This window comes from Onthophagus taurus, chromosome 7 (genome assembly GCF_036711975.1).
Source record: "Onthophagus taurus isolate NC chromosome 7, IU_Otau_3.0, whole genome shotgun sequence".
NCBI classification, from domain to species: Eukaryota; Metazoa; Arthropoda; class Insecta; order Coleoptera; family Scarabaeidae; genus Onthophagus; species Onthophagus taurus.
The window spans coordinates 39,300,855-39,317,784 of record NC_091972.1 but is presented as its reverse complement, the minus strand read 5'-3'; the positions used below and the strand labels follow the sequence as shown (position 1 = coordinate 39,317,784).

The window sequence follows — 16,930 nt, the reverse complement described above, 5'->3', positions numbered from 1 at the left end:
ATTCATCCCTTTCTTTCGGTCTTATTTTCCTATGTCACTGTCCAAAAGAGACTAAAGTTTAAAAATAATAGGCAAATTAAATGTGAATCAAATAACTGAAGAATACAAAGAATATGATTAATACTAATAGTAAAGAAGACGACGAATTTATTTTAATAGACATAGAAACTGCATTTTATGTTGTCCGCACAATCCATGGTTTATTGTGACATGGAAGCACAACGAACGGATAAACTTATCAAACACCGCGATCAAGATTAAATTCGAATTGGGTTGAACCAAAATTAAAAAGGTTATCGACATAATTATTTAATTTATTTATAGACACTTGATGTTATATCAAATATTTGAAGTTTGTTTAATTTTCTGTCAAGAAAATTTGACAAACAATGTGAAATTCTTAATAAACTTCCTAAAATAATTTCAGATTTTCACAACTTGATATTATTGGATCATTTCTAATTTCTCACTATCGTTTATTTATTTCAATGCTAATAGAAGGTATCAAAAAACCAAGGTATTTAATTTTTTTCTTGTATAAATGTTTTTGGTCAACTTCAATTTGTCTTATTGAAAACGGTCAAAAATTATATCAGCGAATATTTTTCATTTTTGTGTTACAAATTTTCCGGTTCTTAATCATACCCATTAGTTAACTCAAAAAAATGTATTACAAAAGTATTACATTTAAAATATTGTAATAGATACATAGATATCGAAGTTATACAATCTTCTTGACGTCACAGAATATTTTTTGCCTTCATATCTGTATTATTATCGCTTTCAGTTCATTGCTACTGCAATGTGTAAATCGTTTTATTTATTCAAGAATTTTAAGTACAAAGAAATCGACACATTTTGCGTCTATAATTTTTTTACAACGGCACTAAACAGGTACTAAAACACCATAAAAACAAGCGTTTTGTTTTAACTATTAATAATCAAGAAGAATTGTTTGTTGTTATTAATATAAACACGTGATATCGATGGTATGTTAGCGGCGGCGTTATGACTCAAGCTGTGAGTATAAAGGATTCAATTAAAGTAAGTTTGATTTCAGTTTCGAATTAAAGAGCAACCTAGTCAGTTTAAATATTTCTTTTTTTTAGTTAATAAATGTTTTAAATAATTGATGATGGCTTCATTAAGTGAAAAATTTTCGAAAAATAATATTTTAGCAAAATGGGAAAAGAATTCCGATATTTTAGTATTGACTTTTTTGGCTTTGTGTTGTTGGGCCATTGGATATTCTTTATTTGGCGAAGTTTTTGGAGTTCAAAGTCAAATTTTCCAGTTAGCTGTAAGTTAATTAATTAATATATTTTATTAAACTTATTTTTAACGATTTTTAAGTCGATTCTTAAGCAAACAAAACTTTGCAAAGTCATCAATATGAATTTTTTCATAAATTTTAATGTTAATATACCCTTAATAATACAAATTCTCCGTTGGTATACAAAATTAATTTTTAATTATAATTCCATTACACACAATCTTGTTCTGTAGTTACTTTATCTTTCTTAACATATCTAGTTTTAACAAGTTCTTATTTATGTCTACAAGTTATCCTAATTGTTAAATTTTTTTGGTGTTAGTAAAGCACCTCTTTCTTCTACAACTATGTATATTTAACAACTTACAAGTTATGAACTTAACCACAACTTATTATCTGTATATTCTAGTTCTGCTATATAATCTAATATACGTACTTTTCTAATACGTATATTTAACCTTTCAACTACTTCAATAAAAATATACAACAATCTAGCGCTTAGTCTAGCGCTGCATAACAATTCAAACTAGAACTAACACTAGACCTAGAACTAAAATCATTCGGGTTTAGCTGATTAAGAGACGTGCAGCTAAATCCGAATGTTTATAGTTCTAGGTCTAGTGTTAGTTCTAGTTTTACACTAGCACAGTTATTATGTAGAACTAATACTATACCTAGAACTAGAATCATTTGGGTTTAGCCGCACGTCACTAAAGACGGCTAAACCCGAATGATTCTAGTTTAAGGTATAGTGTTAGTTCCAGTTTTACACATGCATTGTCACTAGAACTAACATTAGACCAAGAACTAGAAACATTTGGATTTAGCCATACGTCTCTTAAGACGGCTAAACCCGAATGATTCTAGTTTTAAGTCTAGCATTACATAACAATTAAAACTAGCACTGTTATTATGTAGACCTAACACTATACCTAAAACTAGAATTATTTGGGTTTAGCCACACGTCACTAAAGACGGCTAAACCCAAATGATTCTAGTTTAAGGTATAGTGTTAGTTCCAGTTTTACACATGCACTGTCACTAGAACTAACATTAGACCAAGAACTAGAAACATTTGGATTTAGCCATACGTCTCTTAAGACGGCTAAAACCGAATGATTCTAGTTTTAGGTCTAGCATTACATAACAATTAAAACTAGCACTGTTATTATGTAGACCTAACACTATACCTAAAACTAGAATCATTTGGGTTTAGCCACACGTCTGTAAGGACGGCTAAACCCGAATAATAATAATAAATGCCTTTATTAGTAAGTCGCAAAAAAGGAAAAGAAATAATAATACATTCTTAGAAAATAGACTTATTTTCTGGACGAAGTTCCGTTTGGCTATTAACCAACTGCTCTTCCACTTAATCCAGAATATATAGAAAATATATACAGTGCTAGCGTAAAGTAACCCCCCCCCCCCCCCTTCTTAACCTCCAAACAGATTGAGATATCAATATGAACAAAAAAACGTCAGTTTTTATATTTTATCAGCACAAATATTTTCTTACGGAAAATTTTGCTATCACTTTTAGTTTTTCCGGAAAATGGATCAACTTCGTTTTTTTTAATGGAACACCTAGTATATAATGGTATCTTCAGAAAGATGAAAACGATACGAATCCAACGGTACCTCACAATCAAATATCGATTTATTAGTTTTACGAATAAAAATTAAACAAAATGCGGAATTTCGCCGGAAAACCAACGTATCTTCGTCGACTACCTGTCGAAATGCAATCGACCAGGTAAATGGTGGACGGTAGGTTAATGGTCGGTATACGCTCGAGCTAAGACGGATTTAAAATTGCTAGTTCAATTACTTATCTTTTTTAGAAATAAAATAAACTTTGGGTGGAAGTACCTATATTAAATTTATGAATTAATCATATTTAATCAAAAAGTATTTATAAAGAAAAAATCAAAGTAAATATAAGAAATGATAAGATAAAAAAAAATTTATCAAAGATTTTGCTAGTATACATAACGGTTGAAAAATTGGCTTAGTGTTGTTATTGAATATGTTATTTATTAAGAACAAACTATTAAATAAATTGTTCGATATGATTACCCTGAACTTCTTGGCAGTGGTACCATCTTTGCAGTGTTTCCTCTCTCACACGGCTTAACATGTGATGATCAATATTTTGGCAGACGTCAATAATTTTTTGTTTTAAATCCTCAATACTGTCTAGCGGACTTTCATATACCTTGGATTTTAAATAACCCCATAAAAAGAAATCTAAAGGTGTCAGATCTGCTGATCTTGTTGACCATTCAATCGGCCCACGTCGACCGATCCACCGTCCATTAAAATTTGTATCAAAATAATTTCGTACCATTGCCGCATAATGTGGAGGTGCTCCGTCTTGATGAAACACTAATTCCATTTCAAAATCGTCAGGATTCTGTTGCACAATTTGCAAAAGTCGTGGATTAATATCTTCTTCTAATAATCTTAAATACAATGTTCCGGTCAACTTTTCGGTTAGGAATATTGGTCCCACGATGTGATTTCCTAATATGCCTGCCCAAACATTTATTTTCTTAGGAAATGGAGTGTTAACTACGCGATATTCATGTAGATTAACATCACTCCAGTAACGTACATTTTGCCGATGCAATTTTCCATCCAAAAAGAAAGTACATTCATCACTGAAACAAATATGTTTCAAGTATGATGGATTTCGTTCAACCATATTTGTCATTAGCTTACAAAATTCTGTTCTTCTATCAGGGTCATCTTCTGTTAATTCATGAAGCATTTTAATTTTATATGGATGATATTTATTCTTCTTTAAATATTTCCGTGCCGTTGTTGGACTCACATCACACGTTGATGCGATAGCAGCAGACGACATCATGTTCGCATTAACTACTTCTGTTAATATCTGCACTTGTATGTCTTCAGAAATCGAACGACGACCAGTTCTTTTGCGGTCTTCGACGCTTCCAGTTTCCAAAAACTTATTTACAAGTTCTCTTAAATATTTTCGACTAATTGGATGTTCAGGAAATCGTTCATTAAATTGTCGCTCTGTTTCATGTAGATTTGTGTCAGCACGAGCGAATATTAAAATTGCTTCGATTTTATGCTCTAAACTCCTTCTAGCCTTTTTGATCTCGCCTTTCTTTGGTTATACTTGGTCGGGTAGAATTCAAAGATAGAAATGAAGAAAATATTTGCATGCCGACTTAAATACAAAATTTCAAGGTACCTACAAACTTTAAAATTGTTGTTATGACAATTTTTTCTTACAAGTTTTAAGAAGAACTTTCTTTTTATTCTTTTCTTACATTGATTCTTTCATAAAAAGATTTCTAAAAAAATTGCCGATTTTAACCTTGCTTAACCCGAGCGTAGACCGACATTTAACTGACCGTCCACCATTTACCTGGTCCATTGTATCTCGACAGGTAGTCAACGAAGATACGTTGGTTTTTCCGGCGAAATTCCGCATTTTGTTTAATTTTTATGCAAAAAACTAATAAACCGTTATTTGATTGTGGGGTATCGTTGGATTCGTATTGTTTTATTCTTTCGGAAGGTACCATAATATACTGGGTGTTCCATTTAGAAAAACAAAGTTGTTCCACTTTCCGGAAAAACTAAAAGTGACAGCAAAATTTTCCATAAGAAAATATTTGTGCTGATAAAGTATAGAAATTGACGTGTTTTTGTTCATATTGATATCTCAATCCGTTCAGAAGTTAAAAGGGGGGGGGGTTACTATATATAGTATAAATAGTATAAATAAGCGATGCATTAGTAGCTCAGAATATAAAAAAAAATCATGATGACTCAAGCAGGAGGGAAGATTTTAACTTACTCTTGAACGAAATACAGCTCAATCCCATAAGGTTTACTGATAGATCATTGTACGTTTTGGCTATCTGGTAGGAAAACGATCGGTGCGAGGCGTGGCGTGGTATCGTCTATACATCTTTCCTTCTTACATTAATATTATGGACATCGCTTCTGAAATATAAGTGTTGCAGCAAGTAAGGAGGCCGTTGACTATTAATAATTTTAAAATAAACGCAAGTTGCATGCAGTTTACGTCTGTTCTTCATGTTTAACCATCCAGTCTCTGCCAACTTATGACTAATATGGTCATATTTACGAATTCCGTATATAAACCTTAGACAACCGTTCTGGAGGTTCTGGATACGACGCCCTCGCCCCCGTTAAATTTGGACCATAAACAACGTCGCAGTGATTTAATTTGCTTAGAACCAAGCTATCACACAGCATAATTTTTAATTTTTTATTTAAGACATCCCTATGCGCATACAAGAGACCATACCCACTCCTCAAGCACTTGGCCACATTCTCCTCAAACCTCAACTGATGATCCAATGTAACTCCTAAATTTTTTATATCATCAGAAACAGTAAGAGGTTCGCCATCCAGCACCAATAGACCGGCTATCAAAGGTTTAATTGCTCTCCTTGTGACACTGCCGCAAAACAGAAGAACAGAAGACTTAGATGGACTTAGATGGATACAAGTGAATCTGCGAATGCTCAAGAACATGCTTTGGTGAAGTCCAACGATAACAAAAGTGCAGCTTGCCCTCTAGAGGCAAATACCTAATCAGTAAGGTTCAATAAAGCTGTTGCGCAGCTGAAACCCGAACGAACCCCAGATTGTTGCTCTGGCAGTATATTATAACTTTCGCAGTGTGCTCTAAATTGTTTTTCCAACACTCTCTCTAAAATTTTTGACATTACTGGTAGGATACTGATCGGTCTAAAATCCCTTAGGGCAGAAGGGGAAGATACTTTAGGTAACACAATTATTTCAGCCATCTCCAGACATCCGAAAAAACTGATTGATGAATAGCAGCGTTTATTACGTGAGTAATATAAGGAATGAGAAAAGGGGTACACAAGTCAATCATCCAGACTGAGATACCATCAGAACCCACCGCTGCAATTTTAATGTTATTAATTATTATAGTTACTTCATGTTCATCAACGGGCATAAAAGTTTGCATTATCTGCACTCTAGGGTTTACATTATTTTGATAAAATATGGGTAATTCGGGATCAGTCTGAATATAAAGTGAAGAATCGCCGTGAACAAAATAATTATTTAAATCGTTTGGAAGAAAAATGTTAGATACTTTGTTATCGATTTTTTTATTTATATTTAAAAGTTCAATCTTTCTCCAAAGAGCTTTTGGATCGTTACTACGAAAGGCGTAATCATAGTATGCCTTCTTTTCAGTCCGCACCGTTGATGTTATCAAATTGCGATGCAACTTGTATGGAACCCAGTCTTGAGTTAGCTTAGACTTTTTGAATTTTTTAAGCGGATCATCTCGAATAGACATTAGTAGTTTAGTATTATCTGTTAGCCAGGGACTGGGAGGCTTTATAAGCCGTCTAGTTTTTAAAGTGATTTTATCATTCACATTTTCCTGATTATATATGTTTCTCCACGGAATTGATTTTAAATCGTTCAAGAATTGTGGAAAATTTATGTTTTTCACATCCCTGTATGCACGATAAATTGCAGCAGGCCTACCGGTATTAAATGCCAGCTCACACTTTACTAGTTCATATTGGGTACATTTACAACATCGATACTAGTAAACAGCTGATCATTTGTTGTAAAAACTGGATCAAGTAAAGTTTGCGAATTTTGTGTAATTCTTGTGGGTTCGGTGACTAACTGATGTAAGCCAATAGAAGTTGCAAATGAGTGAAGAAGTGTTGTTGAGGAAGAATCCAGTTTAAGAAGATCAACATTAATATCGCCCACGATAATTCTCGAATGAGATGTGACAATACTCTCACAAAGGGTACTCTCCAGTGTTTCAATAAAAAGAAGAAAATTAAAATTAGGGGGCCCTATAAACCACTCCAAAAATAATACAGAATTTTTTTCCTGCATCAACGGTAAAAATAGTTGCTCAATAGAGCAGGAACTGTTTAGAAGCTGAAATCGTACTGAGCTTCTTATGTACACAGCCACACCTCCACCGCGCCCCTCACGATCCCTACGAACCAGATTGTAGCCAGGAATATTAAATAAAGAGTTGGATATATTAAGAGTTAACCAGGTTTCCGTCATCGCAAAAATATCAATAATGTTATCAAGGATTAAAGATTTTATTAGATTATACTGGGAAACTAATGATTTAACGTTCAAATGAGCTACGTTCAACATCATGTTATAAATTGAAACTTGAATCCCCCTCGAACCAGATCCATCGAACATTTCAGCAAAAAAAGAAAAAAACTGCTCAATAAGTACCAATTGATTATCAGCAATGCTAAGGTAAAGAAAGCTAAATAACGCAGGAATAACAAAAATAAGCGTTACAGAAAAAAAAGTGCTTGAAACCGAAGCGACTTACTAAAAAAAAGAAGGTTTTTGAAAATAATGCTTTAAAAAATCAAAAAAAAATAACAATGATAATTTATGGTTTGTTAAGTTGCCGACGAGTTCTTCTCTCGTAACGATTTTCTTCCGTCTTAGCTGATTCCACAGAGCTCTAATGAATAATTCTAGTTCTAGGTATAGTGTTAGTTTTAGTTTTACTCATGCACTATCACTAGGACTAACATAGACCAAGAACTAGAAACATTTGGGTTTAGCCATACGTTTCTTAAGACTGATAAACCCGAATGATTCTAGTTTTAGGTCTAGCATTGCATAACAAATAAAACTAGCACTGTTATTATGTAGAACTAATACTATACCTAGAACTAGAATCATTTGGGTTCAGCCGCACGTCTCTAAAGACGGCTAAACCCGAAAGATTCTAGTTCTAGGTATAGTGTTAGTTCCAGTTTTACACATGCACTGTCACTAGCACTAACATTAGACCTAGAACTAGAAACATTTGGGTTTAGCCATACGTCTATAAAGGCGGCTAAACCCGAATGATTCTACTTCTTGGTCTACAGCTGCATAACAATTAAAACTAGAACTAACACTAGACCTAGAACTAGAAAATTTCCGGTTTAGCCGAGCGTCTTCAAACAAGTGCCAGAAACACTTCGAACCAGTTTCTGAAGAAGGTTGCAACAAGGCATCCGAAACGTCAACCCATTTTTTAAAAGACGCACGGCAAAACCAATTTTTTTAGAAAATAAATTCTAAAATAAATGCAACTTTTAGATTTTATTTATAACTGCAAAAATAACTGGATGGCTAACAAGTTTAATAAAACTTCCTCCTATGGTTGGAATGTTATTGATGGGAGTTCTTTTAAGAAACGTTGGTTTTTTACAAATCGAAGGTAATTACAGAAAATTCACAGCAATTCTTCGGTAAGTTTTTAAAAATTCTTATTAAAAAATTATTAAAATTTCCTAATTCTTTTTTTAGTCAACTCGCCCTTGTGAATATAATGTTACCAGCTGGATTAGGTTTAGATCCAAAAGCCTTAAAGAAAATGTCTTGGATGGTTCTAAACTTAGCGTTCGTTCCTGTTGCTGTTGAAGTGGCTGGAGTAGCCGTCGCGGCTTACTTCTTATTAGATTTTCCGTGGTTATGGGGAATCCTTCTTGGGTAGGGACTTATATCGCGTTTTAAGAATGTTCAATTTGGTGTTGAAAAGATTTGTAACGTTGCTTCAAGGTTACTATTGGCTGCCGTCTCACCAGCCGTCATAATCCCTTGTCTTTTTCAACTACAAGATATGGGATATGGAATTAATAAAGGCATCCATACTTTAGTCATTGCGGCATCAACTTTAAACGACATCATTTGTATTGCTTTTTTTGGAATTGTCATTGGAATAATTTTTAGTACCGGTAAAAACTTTTTCACAACATTTTATTAGGTTTCATTACTTAATTTGTATTAATTTTAGGTTCTTTAACTATGCAAATTTTACAAGGACCTATTGTAATTGCAATGGGTGTAAGTTATGGAATTGCCTGGGGGTTATTATGTCAATACATTCCAAGTAAAAAGGAGAAATATCTAGTAACGTTAAGAACGTTACTGTTGGGTTTGGGTTGTGTCGTTTGTGCGTTAGGAAGTGACGCTTTGGGTTATGGAGGTGCTGGGGCTTTGGGTTGTATTATAGCTGCTTTTGTAGCTAGTATTGGATGGAGAAAGCAAGGATGGGACAACCAGGTAAGCTTAAAATAACCATGACATCAAAAGTATTACTACGTAAAATATGTATAAAATTTCGATAACTTATTCATTGTTTAATAATTAGTAGATTTAAACAAATTAAGAACTAAAAACTATGAGAAGTTTAGTGTATAACACTCAAATTCCTCAACGAGGAGTATCACTTACAATGGAGAGTTTTATGGCAATTGATTATCACTTGAAAAGGCCTATACTAAGTTACGGACGGATCTTTCGCTTGAAGTGTTGAGTGAGTGTTTTGCAAGTCTAGTATACGAGATTGACCTGGTTGCTCTCCATTTTCACCGCATTCGCAAAAAGGTGTCAATGTCTGGTCCCCTTTTTGCAGAAAGAGTTGTCCAGGTTTTGCGTGGTAAATCAAAACCAGGAGGCTTTTGGATAATACATGTTAGCGTTGAGGTAACGTTACTAAAGAAAACGACTTTTAGCTCTTGTCAAAAACGATATTCGACTGCCTTATACAAAATACACTGAACAACTAACTCACTTCAGGTAAATTTTATCGTAAGTAAACCGGAGAGTTATACAAAAAGTAATTCTTAGTCACTCCCGAACAAAGAGCACCTCCGACCGTCTTGGGTAAATACCGACAGTAACACGGACGCACATCCTGATGGTGTGCGTCCTCGCATACTGCTCTTATAATAAACTACTTACTCGTAAAAACAGCGTTTTCGACTTGTCTCTTAATTACGGACATAATAACTAAGAATACGACTATCATCCAGTAAAGGTTTAATTAATAACTATCAAAAAAATACAGGGTGTATCTGAATGACGTGCCCAAACTTCAGGGGGTGATTCTTTAGGCAATTTTAAGGGTACTTTCTCATATGAACTATCAGCGATTTCGACTACCCTGCGGAGCTACGCCCCTTCAAAAATGGCGAAAAATTTTGGTTTATTTTATTTTTCCCGAAAACCATTAACACCAAGAAAATGAAATTTGGGAAATATGTTTAGCTTATAATAGGGCATGTTTCGAGCCTATTTGTACTTTCAATCTTCCCTTCTAAGTTACTAAACATAACCACCCCCGTTCAATTTTTGTCTAGATCTTTTTTATGGCGATGATAAATACATTGGAAATATTTTATTTAGATAGACGAAAATATTCTAAAACTTTTTTGCCTCTCTGATGTTCTTCGAAAAGTTAATAGTTTCTGAGAAAAAAATTAATTAAGCAAACACTAACTGTTAAGCTGTAGCGTTGTTAATCGAAAGTTGGAATGAATTTATAAAGAAAAAATCTTAGCAGGCTTAGCAATCTTTGTCAAAAATATTTTTGACGTTTAAATGTCAGTGGTTATCTTACTATTATTATTGTTTTATTTAAAATTTTGAAACGTCGAGTGAACGAGCGTAAATGCGGTAGAACTTTATTCATAAATTAATTTGAAAAACAATAATAATAGTAAGAAAACCACTGACATTTAAACGTCAAAAATATTTCTGACAAAGATTGCAAAGCCTACTAAGATTTTTTCGTTAAAAATTCATTCCAACTTTTGATCGACAACCCCGTTGTTGAACGGGCAGTGTTTGCTTTATTATTTTTTTTCTCAAAAATTAGTCGTTTTTGGAAAAATTTTAGAGAGACAAAAAAGTTTTAGGATACTTTCATCTACCTATGTAATTTTTTTTTAATGTATTTACCCTCTGTTTAAAAATTTATTATGAGTTAAACATATTCCCCAAATTTCATTTTCCTAGCGTTTTTGGTTTTAGAGAAAAAGAAATTAAACAAAATTTTCCGCCATTTTTGGAGGGGTGTAGCTCCTTAGGGGAGCCCAATTCGCCCATGGTTTATATATCAAAGTACCCTTAAAATTGCCTAAAGAATCACCCCCTGAAGTTTGGGCATGTCATTCAGATACACCCTGTATAACTAACAACCAGTGAGGTTCAATTAACAACTATCAAAAATGTAATTAACAACCAGTTAAGGTTCAAATAATTATTTATCAAAAAAAAATATAACTAACAACCAGTTAAGGTTCAAATTAAATCGAACTTTTTGCTAGTAGCACATGCTCTACATTTTCTGATGTACTTTGTGTCGCTACCTCTTTACCAGCTCTACATTGATCTCTTTTATGGCCAGTCTTTCCGCTGTTGAAACATTTGCCTTGGAATTTATCTTTCGTTTCAAAGTGGTGGAAACGCTTGGGTGCCCTGTTACATTCATAATGCTCTAGATTTTGTTTTGTACCTCGAGTAGATTCCAGTTGACGTTGAACAAGAAGGAGACAACTTTCTATCTTTCATAATAACTGAGATACCCTGTAAACCCATCGAAATTTGGACACCTGTACTGCATTCAGCATATCGCCCGACGAATCTACAGACATTCAAGATATTCCAGAATTAGCGATTTTCGTCCGCTATGTTTCTGAAGAAGTACATATAAAAGAGGAATGCAATCTTGTAACTCTTACAATTAGAGGAACAACTCGCGGCATCGATAAACTATTGATAAACTTGTAAGCCTTGCGACTGACGGAGCTCCTGCAATGTTAGGACAAAACCAAGGACTTATTGGTCTTTTGAAAAGTGATTTAGATAATTGAGATTCTTCATTCATCGTAGAGATGTAAATTAAAAATCGAAAGGTGATACGATGAAAACTTTGCACCGATTTGCCAAGTTTTTTAAATAAACTATTTTTCATCGTAACACCTTTTGATTTTTAATTTTGAAAAGTTATCCAAAAATTCCTAACTTTGTACCAGTTCATTTTATAATTCATCGCGAACATGTTATAAGTGTAAATATAAGTATAAATTTGAAAACGTGTGGATTGTTTTGAAAATAATAAACTTTATTCGTGTAAATGCAAAAACTCATCGTCAGTTCAGGAATTTTTTAGAAGAACTGAAACAGGAAGGAGATGAATGTGCGAATGATATATCATTTTACTGTACCTATTATAGGTATATACTCACTTCCATTTGCATATTTTTCAAAGAACAAGGAAGGCTATGTCTAAAACTGGAAGATGAAAACTGGCCTCAAGATTTAATGTTTCTGACTCACACCATGTAGCACTTACAAACTCTCAATTTAGCTTTGCAAGGAAAAGAAAAAACTATAAGTGATTTGTCTCAAACTGTATTTAAATTTCAATCAAAATTTTAGCTTTTTTAAAATGATCTGATGTCAACAACATTAAACATTTTCCTCGATTAAAAGCAAGGTTTTCTAATATTACGGAAATGGATATCAAGAAAAAACTGAAGAGTTGAAAACGAATTTTAAAACCAGATTTGAAGATCTGAGAAATTTCGAATCAACAATTTCCTTTTGTGTCAATCCATTTGCAATTGATATAATTTAAGATGGTTTTTTAATTTCTGATATATTACTATCTGACATAGCATCGGGAGAACTAGAAGTACTAGAAATGAAGAAGGATCAGGCATTACAAATCTCTTTCCCTGACCAACTTTTGGAAACTGGTGCCAGAAACAAAATATCCTAATTTAAAGAAAGCCGCTTGTCGACTATTTTCAATTTTTGGTACAACATATTCTTTTGGGACTTTATACTCACACATGAACTTAGTTAAGACAAAATATCGCCCACAATTAACTAATCAACATCTAAAAGAATTCTTGCGAACGGCCTTGACAAATTATGCGCTGGATTTTAAAAAATTATCAAAGGAAAATCGGCTGACTTTATAATTATTAAATATTTTGTTTTTTGTTAGCTGTTTTCCTATAATCTTTAACTTTTCAATAAATATTCCCATAACTATCGAATCCAAATTTATTAGATATATGACATGGCTTGCAAAAGAAATATTAAACCTGCATAAGGCTCCTGTTGATCTCACCTCTGCCCCCCCCTGATATATACGATCATATCTTGGAGTTCAGCTACATTTTTAGCATTCACAATCATGATTAAAAAACCGTCTGAATACGCCATTTCATTAACTCAAAAAACTATAAACGTTATAGGTCAGTCTACAATTAATAATCCTTCTACCATAAAAGATCTTTTATGGTCTAAGAATTCTATATACAGGTGTCTCAGCGAGACCGGTCATTAGACGTTTCTGTGGTTCTGGCCAAAATAAAAAATTGAGAATTCAGACTTAAGTATTATCAATTACGTTCTCTTCGTCTAAAATATTTTCAGATTTCTAGCACTTCCGGTAATACCTACTTTATTTTTTTAAATGGAACACCCTGTATATTTTTACATATTTGGATTTGTCTGTTTTGAAGGTTTATAAATAACTTTACTTTTTGCAATTTGATTCGGCCGTTCTCGAGTTATTCGAATTTTTCTAGAAAAATCTACTCCAGCGAACATTTGTTCAAAAAATCAGAGAACACTCGATTTTTGGGATATCAATTTAGGATTCAGAATATGCTTAAACAACATGATGGAGTATGTTGTGGTGCCAAGAACGGCTGTCTAGATCGTTTGGTCACTTTACTATGACACGTTAACTTCTCGAAATTTGGAAGCACCATAACTTCATTTTTTTAAATGGCACCCCCCATATTTTATTACTTATTTTACATCTTTTATACTCCATATGTCCTATGCCTAACATTAATAGTTTGAGAAATAATTAGGGTTTTTTGAAAAATGCTCACATATCATATCGATATTAACCTAGTGTGCCATGGAAAACAAATGTTTAATGACTTATTGACAAACGTCAAAGTCTGATTTACGTTGTTTGATGCTTGTGAGTCTAAAACCAGTTAAAATGGATGTTAATAACGTAAATAATGTTTATACAAATAAAGAAATCTATAATTTATTTTTTGTGCACCAAAAGTGCGACAAAATTCTTAGCAGAGTAGAACTTGCAGAATGTTTAATGAAAATTATCCGCATTTACCACCGATGACAAAAGATAAATTTAGAAGAATAGAAGCAAATTTTTTGCATTTTGGACGAATTAATCACGTGTTAAACTGACCAAAAGATGTAGTAGATAATACAACGGAAGAGGTGAATGCCTTGGCTTATTTCGACCCCAGTCCCAACACCTCAATTCGAACTGCCAAAGAAGATCTACGAATCATACTACGAACTTTGTCGCGCTTTTTATGCATAAAAAATAAATTAAGAATTTCTTGATTTGTGTAAATATTACTTTCGTTATTGTTATCGATTTTAACTCTTTTCAGTACTAACATTAAGGGACATAACAGATAATTATAATATTTACTCACATGCATCAAGTGACGTAAACAAGTGAATCTTTGACAAGAACTCATTGAGAAGGCTTGTTTTTCATGGCACACTAGGCTAAATATCCATATGATATGTGTGCATTTTTCAAAAAAGCCTAATTATCTCCTAAACTATTAATGTTAGGTATGGGACATATGGGATATAAAAGATGTAGAATGAGACGCCGAAGACGACTAAGTAGTAAAATATGGGGGGTGTGAAATATGGGTGGTATTTAAAAAAATGAAGTTATGGTACTTCCAAATTTTGAAAAGTTAACGTGCCATAGTAAAGTGACCAAACGTTCTAGACAGCCGTTCTCGGCACCAAAACATACTCCATCATGTTGTTTAAGCATATTCTGAATCCTAAATTGATATCCCAAAAATCGAGTGTTCTCTGATTTTTTGAACAAATGTCTGCTGGAGCAGATTTTTCTAAAAAATTCGAATAACTCGAGAACGGCCGAATCAAATTGCAAAAAGTAAAGTTATTTATAAACCCTGAAAACAGACAAATCCAAATATGTAAAAATATATACGTTCCATTTAAAAAAATAAAGTAGGTGGCGACTTCCGGTATAACCGGAAGTGCAAGAAATCTGAAAATATTTTAGTCGAAGAGATCGTAATTGATAATACTTAAGTGTGAATTCTCAAATTTTTATTTTCGCCAGAACCCCAGAAACGTCTAATAACCGGTCTCGCTGAGACACCTGTATACAATGTTGTACATAACTCCAATATTTACAACACTGACACTTTATTATTATAACAAATATATTTGATTTAATTCTTTTTGTTTTCAGAATCCTGTTAGAATGAATTTTGCATTATTATGGAAATTCTTCGAACCAATTTCCTTTGGCTTAATAGGAATGGAAGTGAACTTTTCAATTTTAGATGGAAATACAGTTTTATGGGGCACAATATCGATGGTTATTCCATTATTGGTAATATCCCCACAAAAAAAACGCAATAATTTTTCACATTCCATTTATTTTTTAGTTAAGAATAATAACTTCATATGTTACAATGATTTGGACCGATTTAAATGTTAAAGAAAACTTATTTGTTGCAATCTCTTGGACTCCAAAAGCAACTGTTCAAGTAAATTCTTTTATTCAATTTTGTAATCCATTTAATTCCTCTTTTTTAAGGCTGCTTTAGGTCCAGTTGCTTTAGACATGGCAAGAGAAACACTTAATTTAGATCAAATTAATCTAGGAAATGCTGTTATAGTGGTAGCGGTGATGTCAATTATAATAACATCACCAATAGGGGCCATACTTATTATGCAATTAGGGCCAAGATTTTTACATAGAACTATTAAAGAAGAAAACGAAGATGAAGAGGTTATTAATCCTGTAGAGAGGAGAGAAGCTGAGGAGAAAACGAAAGTTTAAATTATTTAAATAAGATGAAATATTTTTTTAATGGGCAAAAATAAACTTAATATTAATATTACATTTTATTCTCCCTTGTTATTTAACTAAGAAAGTGCAATAAAAAAATATACATTCGCTTAAATAACTCGGATGGAATGAGTAATGATTAATTCATTAGTGAGATTACATAAATAATGCTAATAATATTAAACTAATACAGGAAAAGTTATTTACAATAAAAAGCTCTTGATTGTCTTCAATTTTCTACGCAATTTTCAGTTGGAGGGGTACTTATTGGTCGTTTAAATAATAAAATATGGGGTTCTGCAAGAAAATAAATTAATGTGTTAGAGTATAGGCAACCAATATGACATATTTCAAAATATTTAAATTAATTATTTAATTAATTTATGATTAAAAAATCTAATAATTAATTCTATTTGTTTAAAATACAAGTTTTATTTAGTAATTTACCTGGTGCATGCGTCATATAATGAACCCAACCTTTACTTTGTTGTACCCCAATACTTCTCCATTCTTTCTCGCTCATTAAATGCGATTTAGGAACCAATTTAACTAATTCTTTCGGTAACACAACATGCCTTCATCGTGAAATAAGTAATATTTCAAAATTAATTAAGAAAAAAAAATATTTTTATAAATTTTAAACTGAATTAATTTACCTGTACTCAAATTCGTCGTCGTAGTACTTATCTGAGTAGTAAATGTGCTTGTACATTTCAGCTAAAGCGTCCTTATTCATTTCGGAAGATTTTTAGAGTTTGTGGAACGATTTTAACTTGGTGAAAACCTTTTTCGTTTCGGATCAGAAATTTTATAACGGTTATCTATGTCAAAAGTGTTACCAACGTTTCAAAATTAAACTATGGGGATTTTGATTATTTTTCGGTTATTTCAATTTTGATTTAAGAAAT

The 16,930-nt window shown here is 32.7% G+C and overlaps 2 protein-coding genes across 4 annotated transcripts; one reads left to right on the top strand and one right to left on the bottom strand.

Moving 5' to 3' along the window:
• Positions 1-740: 740 nt before the first annotated feature.
• On the top strand, positions 741-16,074 carry LOC111421265 (Na[+]/H[+] hydrogen antiporter 2). 2 transcript variants are annotated; one of them, XM_071197400.1, is made up of 9 exons: positions 741-1,044; positions 1,110-1,300; positions 8,417-8,568; positions 8,627-8,809; positions 8,879-9,054; positions 9,114-9,382; positions 15,417-15,560; positions 15,616-15,717; positions 15,768-16,074. In XM_071197400.1, exons 2-9 carry the CDS (start codon positions 1,133-1,135, stop codon positions 16,011-16,013), a joined length of 1,440 nt encoding a protein of 479 aa, XP_071053501.1. In that variant the 5' UTR covers positions 741-1,044; positions 1,110-1,132; the 3' UTR covers positions 16,014-16,074. The 2 variants fall into 2 exon arrangements, with proteins under 2 accessions (XP_071053501.1, XP_071053502.1); XM_071197401.1 differs by lacking the exons at positions 741-1,044; positions 1,110-1,300 and adding an exon at positions 3,161-7,810.
• LOC111421266 (Cyclin-dependent kinase subunit 30A) lies at positions 15,587-16,852 on the bottom strand. 2 transcript variants are annotated; one of them, XM_071197402.1, is made up of 3 exons: positions 16,679-16,852; positions 16,470-16,597; positions 15,587-15,786 (listed from the first exon to the last, which is right to left on the bottom strand). In XM_071197402.1, exons 1-3 carry the CDS (start codon positions 16,756-16,758, stop codon positions 15,749-15,751), a joined length of 246 nt encoding a protein of 81 aa, XP_071053503.1. In that variant the 5' UTR covers positions 16,759-16,852; the 3' UTR covers positions 15,587-15,748. The 2 variants fall into 2 exon arrangements, with proteins under 2 accessions (XP_071053503.1, XP_022910178.1); XM_023054410.2 differs by lacking the exon at positions 15,587-15,786 and adding an exon at positions 16,024-16,319 and having other exon boundaries at positions 16,679-16,849.
• Between the last annotated feature and the right edge of the window lie 78 nt (positions 16,853-16,930).

Bases quoted from the DNA above. Each gene is read 5' to 3' on its own strand.
- LOC111421266 (XM_023054410.2), bottom strand. From the start codon at position 16,758: ATGAATAAGGACGCTTTAGCTGAAATGTACAAGCACATTTACTACTCA. The intron at 16,598-16,678 runs GTAAATTAATTC...TTCACGATGAAG, and splicing joins GACGACGAATTTGAGTACAG to GCATGTTGTGTTACCGAAAG. The intron at 16,320-16,469 runs GTAAATTACTAA...ATTTTCTTGCAG, and splicing joins TTATATGACGCATGCACCAG to AACCCCATATTTTATTATTT.
- LOC111421265 (XM_071197400.1), top strand. From the start codon at position 1,133: ATGATGGCTTCATTAAGTGAAAAATTTTCGAAAAATAATATTTTAGCA. The intron at 8,569-8,626 runs GTAAGTTTTTAA...TTCTTTTTTTAG, and splicing joins AAATTCACAGCAATTCTTCG to TCAACTCGCCCTTGTGAATA. The intron at 15,561-15,615 runs GTAATATCCCCA...TTTATTTTTTAG, and splicing joins CGATGGTTATTCCATTATTG to TTAAGAATAATAACTTCATA.